The sequence below is a fragment of the Sparus aurata genome, chromosome 24, assembly GCF_900880675.1.
Source record: "Sparus aurata chromosome 24, fSpaAur1.1, whole genome shotgun sequence".
Taxonomy (NCBI): Eukaryota; Metazoa; Chordata; class Actinopteri; order Spariformes; family Sparidae; genus Sparus; species Sparus aurata.
The window spans coordinates 912,942-922,863 of NC_044210.1; the positions used below are offsets into that span (position 1 = coordinate 912,942).

The window sequence follows — 9,922 nt, forward strand, 5'->3', positions numbered from 1 at the left end:
TTATTTGTTATTTTGTGTTTACCAGACACCCTCTTTCAGCCCACACTCCACATGGTATGTTAGCACTTGGGCGGCCCGCTCCTGGTCATGCTATGGCCTGCCACAAGAAGACCACAGCATGGCCATTTGGTGTCTGATTCAGCCCATCAGAATAGAATGAACTATGGCCCAGATTTGAGCGAGTTCTGGTTTATTTGGTTCACACTTGGCTGACAATCATAGCCTGGTCAGGAGCAGACCACCAAAGCGCTATCATTCCAAGTGGAATGTGGGCTAGATGAACATATCTGGTGTGGGCCAGATCTGGGCTGCAACAATTTTGATACCTGGGTCAGGGGTTTCATCAGTCTTTTTTTTGATCAGATAGCTATATTGGATACAAAAATGCAGACTAAAGGTTTGGATATTAATTCAAATTGTTCATTCAGTACTTATGATTTTAAGAGTAACTGAGTAAAATACATGGTGAAATCAGTGCATAGTTCAGTACAAATTAAATTGCAGATTTGAAAAAAATAACTCAATTACAGTAATCTGAGCAGTGATTAGTTACTTCCACCTCTGATAGTATTGAACAGTAATGTAAGAACTGAAGGAAAGTCAATCCCTTTACCAATTTGACTGCAACCTGGCAAAGCAGGCGAACTCTCCTGTCAGAGGCTCCAGATGCCACTGCCAAAAGTTCACTGCATGTCAGTTGACGAGGGAATTAGTAGCACTATTTTTAAATCCTTTCTACAGGAAACGATTCTTTCATTTTCTTTCACCAAAAACATTCCTTCAGACATTCAGTCGAGTGAGTATTTAAAAATCAATAAATCATTCAGTGAGAGTGTCCCCTCTTTTTTATTTAATGTAATATTCCAAATATGACTTCAGAAGTAAGACTTAGACTTGTCAAGTAACAACAGTACACAAATATATTAAGTTATTCTTTAAACAATTTCTATTCAGTCATTGGTGAGAAAATGTTAAATATTCTCAAGGAAAAAGACAAAAATAACCATGAAAATCAGAAGTGAAGGTGAAACATATATCATTTTGGCCACATGGTGGCAACATATGGTTAGGTTCAGTTGTCATCATCGTCATCAAAGACGTCAGCTACAGTCCTGTGAATCGAGAGACAGGCAGAGGTAACAGGCTGTCATTTATAAATGTTGAACAGGGCTCAGTTCAATGTAAATGTGACTTACTTGTAGATTGATCCAGTCACTTTGTCAAGAAAACCGTCTAAAGAAAAACACAGTAAGCATCAGCAGCATTTCTCAGTTGAGGCAGAATCTTGGTTCCATCTTACCATTGCAAACAATTATTAGAGTTCATATCAAGAGGAATTCAGAGAACAGTCTACAACTTAAAGCAAAACCAAGAAGTTGAAGGCAAAGACACACATCCCTATCTACATCAGTGGAGCTGAGGTGGAGCAGGTGAACAGGTGTTGATTATTCTGCAAAAACATCACAAGTTCTTGTTGAGCAATAGAAAGAATCCTCACTTGTAACATTACAAATTGGCATGAAATGGGCACAGCCAGGACAGGAAGGCTCTACAGTGGATTTAAACCACCAAGATGGTACCTATCTTCCAAGCATTACCAATATCGGAGGTGAGGCTCCTGTACAGAGCCCATACAATACTGAAAGACAACACCCAACCCAGCAACTGTTTGTTCACACTGCTGCCATCTGACGAAAAGATACAGAAGTATTCGCTGCCATACCACCAGACTACAGAGCAGCTTTCCTCCTCAGGTTGTGAGACTCCTGAACTCATCCTCACTGCACCATAAATATTACTTTTTAAAAATGTTTTGTTTGCAGCATAAAATGGCTACTTCATGCACTGCATTGTACAACCCTTTGTTGTGGAAATAAATTAACGATGAACCTTCATCTGCTGCAATGCAGTATTGTCATATCTTCTGTCAAGAAGAAGGAAAGAATAAACTCAACTTATGGTTAGATGCAGTAAATCTTGTTCTCTTTAGAATGATGAATCAAGTCCCATGTATAAAGTGTTGTGTGTGTGTGTGTATATATATATATATATATTAGGGCTGTCAAACGATACATTTTTTAAATTGCATTTTGTTCATAGTTAACTCGCAAATTAATCGCAATTTGTTTGGCACATTTTTTTCTGTTCTAAATGTACCTTAATGTTTTTTTTTCATGTTCTTAATACTTTTAACAACATAAGAAAGGGCAAATATGCTTGCTTTATGAAAATGTTTATTCAATACTTAAATGAAAGGCCCAAAAAATATCCCCTTACCCTAAATGGGATCAAAATATGGCTGCCACAAGAGTACCCATCTACAGTCAAGATGGCCGACAAGTGCGCCGCCATATATCCAATCCATACCGGAAGTCTGAACCGGAAGTTAGTTAATCGCCGAGCTAAAACCAAAATAAAAGCCGCCATATATCCAGTCCATACCGGAAGTCTAAACCGGAAGTTAATAATCGCCGAGCTAAAACCCAAATAAAAGCATAAAAAACACGTACGTTTACACCATAGACTGTACTCTTGGGGAGACATTAATCAAATAATGCGCATTTCTTTTTTTTAAATACCAAGCGTTAATCGCGCGCTAAAAAAGTTAACGGTGTTAAGAGGATGTTGCGTTAACGAGTTATTAACGTGTTAACTTTGACAGCCCTAAAATATATATATATATATATATATATATATATATATATATATATATATATATATATGTATATGTATATATATATATATATATATATATATATATATATATATATATATATATATATATATACATATATATATATGTACACACATAAATACACACACACATACACACACACATACACACACACACACACATATATATATATATAATATATATATATATATATATATACATATATATATATATGTATATATATATATATATATATATATATATACATATATATATATATGTATATATATATATATATATATATATATGTATATATAACTTTCCTTTCCTAATGTAATAATTCTTTTGGTTTTTTTGGGCAATTACTCACCAGGCTGACAAAGATTTTCACAAACTGGACACAATTGGCAGAAACTGCACATCTGTTGAGAAGAAAAAGGGTCATTTATACAGAAAAGTCAGAAATGTGTCATCACAAGAAGCCTAAAGTAAGACCTAAATACCATACAGGTGCAAAAACACTTGCTTGTAAATAAATGGAAGCCATTTCTATCCAGACAACAAAATATCTATCAAACATTGGGAATGACAAGAAAAAAGTAAGCACTCAGTAACCTTAGTAAGTGCTGGATGACATTTGAAAACAGCACAATGCCCTGAATGCAATGTGTATAATAGTGAAAATCGAAATGTGGTATTGGTGATTGGAAAGAGTGCTGATTTCTGCTGTTAAGTCATTCAGGTAATGCTTTTTTCCTCACCATGTAATGATTTTGGTTGGTAGGATGACTTAGATCTAAATCACGTGCTGTTTCTTTAGGCAGAAATATTATCATGTGTGACATCAAGTCAAATGTGGTGTCTAAGGGCCGAAAGCTTAGAGTCTGCTTGTACACTACAAACTTTTCACAAGATGAGCATTTTATGGGATAGTGGGAAATTTGGGGGACACTGCAAACAGCACACACTTTTATCATTTTTTTAAAGGGTAGTGCTGGAGAAAAGGTTGTAGTCTGAGATACATGTATGTTCAAATTTCATGTGGGGCAGCTGTGGATCAGCAAGGGTCACGTGGGTTGTTCATTCATTTGGAGGTTGGTAGTTTGATCCCTGTGTCTGCTACACATTGATCTGTCCATGGGCAAGATGCTGAAGCCCAGATTGCTCCCGATGATTTTCCCACCAGTATGTGAGGGTGAATGACTAACATAGAAATATAAGAAGGCGCTTTGGTTAGGAAGAGCTGTCAGTGGTTTGACTGTTGAGGCTGATAATATTTATTTTAGGCTATATGTTATGCTGATACAGCATATTCAAACATGATTCTCAAGATTTGCATTTTAGGTCACACTGTCCCATAATAAAGGACACATGTAAATGTTTTTTTTTTCAAGCCTCATTTAGCCTTTTGGATAATAAACATCACTTTATTGCACTTACTTTTGGATGTCGACCTGCTTCATTCCCATTCTTATTTAGTGTGTACACATTCTAATACTCTATGTGCTGATTAGCACGAAAACAAAGTACAGGTGAGATGAATACAAAAGAAATTTGTTCTGCACGAAGGTGATCATTCACCAAAGAATTGGTAAATTTAAAATGTTGATCTAATAATGTGCTAAAAAAAGTAAGTTTATCACCAACATTTCTTCCAAACCAACAATGTCTACCTGTTGGTGGCATGAGAGGAACAGTCAGAGATTCCACAAATGAGAAAAGAGCTGCAAATGCTGAAAAAAAGTGTTTTGTGCTGGAAGAACCTCTATGTTAGATTGCCTGTCAGAATGTTAAAACATTTGTGGCGTGCCAATCTTCAGAGACAACACTAAACCAAGTCACTGGATGTACATTGACTCTGAGGTGAACCCTGCTGATGATGCATCAAGAGGAATGAGTGCAGCCATGTTCACACAGTTCACACGCTGGATTAGTGGGCCAGAATATTTTGAAAAGGGATGAGGAACACTATCTGTTAAATATGAAAATATCAGTAAAAGGAGCAAGTGGTAGAGCAAACATCAGAGAAGCAGAGGAGGAAACAGTGTGTACAGCCAGAATACTTTCATTTGCCTCCGGATTTGAGAAGAGCATGGTGTAAACAAAAGTCAGCTGACACATAATGTGTGTTTTCTCACCTTGCAGTCGTCACAGTGCTCAGCCTTGTCTCCTTCTTCACAAGGACATTTGTCACAGCTGTCACAGTGCTGGAAGAAGACACATTTAATCAAAATGAAATCAGGAAATAAGCAGAAAGGAAAGTTAGAAATGGTTGTACAGTCACAGAAGCTACAGAGTGGACACAATGTGCATGTATGATTGCCTATACTTTACTATTTTCATTTCTGTGTGTTATAATACAAATCCAGCTGTATAATCTGGAGAGTTGCTTCACTTTACTACAGAATGTGGTGTTTGTGTGATTTCAGATCTTGTGACGTTCATTTGTGAAGGTCTAATTTTCTGACAAATCAAATTTTAGACATACCTCACAGAATTCACACAATGAGCACACAGAGCCTGTATGATAGGAACCATCATCATCATCATCATCATCGTCGTCATCGTCATCGTCATCGTCATCATCGTCATCATCGTCATCGTCATCATCATCATCATCTGCACATAATATCGATAATAAACATATTATTTTTAAACTAAATTGAACAGATCTAACACTCAATAATGCAACATCAAAAATACATATTTCGGCATTAATAATATGGACACAGTTAGTTCAAGTTTATTTATATAGTACATTTCATATGACGGGTGTAAACTTAATGTGGGTAAAATATAAACTGATAGTGGTTTGCCTGTCAATTTTAGTACACAGTATTTTTTGTAACAACTTCTGCTCAGTAATCTTTTGGAATGTACCTGTGTATCATCATCTCATTCATTTCATTTGGCCTTGATACTCTAATATGGAGTGCATTTTCAGTTCATGATCAACTTCAAAACTACCTGAAAGTTGCAATAGCACAATGTAAGTTTTCACACTTATAAAGTTTTGCTTCAGAATGTCATTTAAATAAAACTGCGGAAGGATTACCAGCAAAAGTGATCAAAGTGTCAAAGTAATTGTATTCATTATGCAGCAGATTGGTGCCTGTTTAAAAGTGGAAAAACATTACTTAACCAATTCAATGTTAGGTTTTATGAGTAGTTTTTAACAATTTTACACACAACTAGGTAAATTAATCTATAACAATGTATTTAGTTTTATTCTTATATAAGCTGACAATATGGTTTGGATGTAAAATATGAATTTTTAAAGGAACCCGTTAATACAATATTGGATAAATATAGTGGGATATTATCTGGCATATGAGGAAAATACTAAGGTATAAGTACCTCAAAATTGTCTTTCAGTACAGTATTTGAATAAATATATCTAGTAACAGTACACTTCCCCACTGTGACAGATTAACAATATACACAATAAGAATGTTATTACATTTGCTACTACCAGTAATCAGCATTTTACTTTGGAAGTAATGTATGATCATTTGACTGTTACATTTAATGAATACTGCATGTGTGCCCAACTATTGTATCACCCCACTATTGTAGTTTCCCAGGAAAACATTTATTAAAAACACAGTTCAGAAGAACATGCTGTGGAATAGACAGAATAGATACTCACAAGGGACAAATGTCTGTAGCTCAGAATTCAGGACCTTATACAAGTAACTTAGCCAAATACATTTTCACAGGCAATCGTGCTGTCCATGCATTAAACAGCTCTAATACAAGTCCTCTGCCTTTGGTAACAGATTTGCAGTTAGGCAGTGTATGATCATTTGATTTATTTAATGAATGAAAGTTGGGTTAAAGACATATGAACAGAAGTGATTGTCATATTTTCCACATGTGAATTTTCACAGTCATCACAAAATCACATTTTTCCAAACAAGAAGAGAAAAAGCAGACAACCATTTCATCTCTTGACAATTTGACATTTGAGTATTAACTCTTTAATATCCTTATAGAAAGAGATGTTTCTCTCTTTTCCCAAACACTTTCTCCCTGAAGATCTGAATAACTACCAGCAAATCCACTGTTTTAGCATTTCATGACATATGAAAAGTTATACATTTGTTCAGCTTAGTTTGACATGACTTTAATATTTGTATTAAATGATTCCAGTGCCAAATAATAAAAACTGTGTGTGTATATATATGTATATATGTGTGTATACATATATATGTGTATATACATTCATCATTAATGTAATTTGCTACCAACATATGGTCAGAATTTATTCTGTATGTAATGCATCAGCACATCAGCATTTTAGAAAGAAGATGAGGTATGAAACATTGAAAGTTATTATATGTTATTATATGTAGCATTTTCAAAGTCTACACACCAGACTTGAAAAAAAAATTCTGTATAATCGTTAACAGACAGTGGCATAATTGCTCCACAGAGAAAGAAAGAGAGATGTGGAGAAAGAGAGAAACTTGACATCAGTTATTACTTTTATATTAATGGATTTAGGTAAAGGCCCTCCTGCACATCCCCTCGCGCTTTATTCTCCCTCTGTCTGTTTCTCTAGCATCCGACCCCCCCATACCACTGTCTCTCTTTCTTTCTCTGTAGGTTCACATAAAGACAAAAATGCAGGTCAATCTGATCCAAAACAAATGAATAAGAAAGATCCTAGTGGAGGAACCACACTGGAGGAACCATTCTTTCAAACGAAACACAAATCAAACGATCGCAGACTAGTGACCCCAGTGAATGATTTCCAAGTCAGGCTTGGTTTGTGTGAAATTGGATTTTTGTTCTTTCTCTCTCTCAAATCAATGCTTCTGCAGTCCCCAAGTTCATATCTAGCGTACTGTTCGAAGGACTTCGGACAGTTGGACTTCAGATGGGCCAGTTCAATTTCCCCAGAGTGCTCATAACTCTAGTTAAGCAGGGAAAAGAACACAGTGTCAGAGACAGCAAGGGAAATGGACAGCTAGAAAGGGGAGGAGGAGGGACTTTGATTACCTATGAGCTCTGAGTCATTAAAATAAAACTGACAAAGAGATGCTGAGGTTGTAAGAATGTTAATTTTGCAAATTGACCCTGAACTGTACATGCACACTTGTGCATCTGAAATGCACCGCCAATTGCATGTCAAAGGATCAGCCTGACTGATACTTGAACAAATATAACAGGCAGTTGTAACATTGTTACATTCCATCTCCGTACTGTGTTTTGGCAATGTGCCTCAAGTGCAACACAAGATGACAAATGAGAACATACTACTGCATATTCAAAGTGACTGACCTTCGTGATCGTCATCGTCATCGTCGTCATCATCATCATCGTCGTCATCGTCGTCATCGTCATCGTCGTCGTCATCGTCATCGTCGTCGTCGTCATCGTCGTCGTCGTCATCGTCGTCGTCATCATCGTCGTCGTCGTCATCGTCATCGTCGTCGTCGTCGTCGTCGTCGTCTTCGTCATCGTCGTCGTCGTCGTCGTCGCCGTCGTCGTCATCATCATCATCATCGCCTTCATCATCGTCATCGTCGTCATCGTCATCGTCATCGTCATCGTCATCGTCATCGTCATCGTCGTCGTCATCGTCATCGTCGTCATCGTCATCGTCATCATCAGCTGCCAGACCTTCCTCGAAGCGGAATGGGAGATCCTGTGCCTTGGCAGTGGGAGCCAACGGGGTATGGAAGGAGCACAGCAGCGCCAGCAACAGCGCAAGAATCACACTTCTCAACGATGCCATTTTCACAGTTCGGGACCGTGCCAACTAATGAGGAATTAACCTGGAAACACTGCAGGAGTCCAGCACTGCAGCTCTTGCCAATTTGTTCCCCAAAATGCACAACCTCAAAAATTCAAACCTACTCTGAGTAAAACACACTAGATAGACTGCAACAGTAGGAAATGGATACCAATTATAATGGCATCCAATAGACAAGGTCCAGTGCAGATATGATATTCCAAGCTGAGATCCAGACACTTGTTCCCAAGTCCGGGCAAAAATTCTTGTTGGAAAAGCAGGAGGCACTCCTTTGAAATCTGGGACTGCAACAAGACAGCGTCTTACAGTTCAGTGCAGCACTGGTGTGATCGGTTAAGACTGCAAAAAGAAGCTGAGAGGAGAGCTCTCAGTAACTGGTCAACGTTGGAGACACAGACAGGACGAATGTGAGAGTGACAGAAAAAGAGCTTGACCAAACTATGGGGTAAGCTAAGAAGGAGGGGGGCAGTCAGACTGACTGACAGGGGCAAATGTTGGTATGAAGGTCTGCACTATCCATAAGTAATGCTACTCAGAGAAGAGGGGAGTGATTGAGGTGGGTATAAGAAACGAATGGAGCTTACTTGCTTTTCCATCATCATCAAATGTTCGGATTTAACTTTAGATCAAGGGTTCAAGCTTAACTTTAGAGAGGACTGCAGTAGAAGTAGGCCTGAGCAGTGATGGCCATATAGTTAGTGAGAAAGGAGGAGGAGTTCACATAGAGCTGGGAGGATGATAGACATGTAATTGTACACAGTATAGACTGACCAATTCTTACAACTTAAATACTAACGTACTTTTGGGAGGTTTGTTTGTCTGTCCAGTGTTGTATTTGGGAAATATCACCATTATCACGACTTTGGCCTTAAACTATGATTAGGGTGTGTTTAAATTTGAAATCCAAAACACCAAGGAAAAGTAATACTTGCACAGTTATGGTTACAAAAAACCCTGCCTTAATCACTTCTCTGTAATGGCATGGAAACTGTTGTCTCCATCAAAGCTGGCGATGCTACATGCCCATCCACAAGCAATTAAAATGAGTGTTAAATACCTCTGTATTCAAACAGCAATCGCAATTATAGAATGTTTGATCACTACCGATTATCTCTCCTCCCCCCACTATTAGCAGTAAAAGAGAAAAGATATTTTCTAGAATTCCTGTCCACTTCATCCAATCAGGGCACAGAAGTCCTTAAAGAGGAAGTCCTGTCTGCTTATGCTTGCACAGAGAGCAGGATCCTCCTGTTTGCTGCTATGTCTGGTGATTTCCACTGCATGTTCATGTGGCAATGGAGAGAGACAAAAGGGGATTACTAACTACAAAATGAACAGGATTACACTTACAGCCACTTTAACACAGGGCTATGATTGAATTTCTTTCTTTAAAAGACAAAAGTATTTATAGTTGCTCCAAACAGCCTCAGTCAAAGGTGGGTGCAAAAAGTTTGCTCTTAGACCAACGGGCAAAACATAGTTATTGT

At 37.6% G+C, this 9,922-nt stretch overlaps 1 protein-coding gene across 1 annotated transcript; it reads right to left on the reverse strand.

Moving 5' to 3' along the window:
- Positions 1 to 819: 819 nt before the first annotated feature.
- On the reverse strand, positions 820 to 8,945 carry LOC115577298 (sarcoplasmic reticulum histidine-rich calcium-binding protein). The gene is made up of 6 exons (XM_030410297.1): positions 7,961 to 8,945; positions 5,163 to 5,293; positions 4,813 to 4,881; positions 3,045 to 3,096; positions 1,197 to 1,233; positions 820 to 1,112 (listed from the first exon to the last, which is right to left on the reverse strand). Exons 1-6 carry the CDS (start codon positions 8,415 to 8,417, stop codon positions 1,073 to 1,075), a joined length of 786 nt encoding a protein of 261 aa, XP_030266157.1. The 5' UTR covers positions 8,418 to 8,945; the 3' UTR covers positions 820 to 1,072.
- Between the last annotated feature and the right edge of the window lie 977 nt (positions 8,946 to 9,922).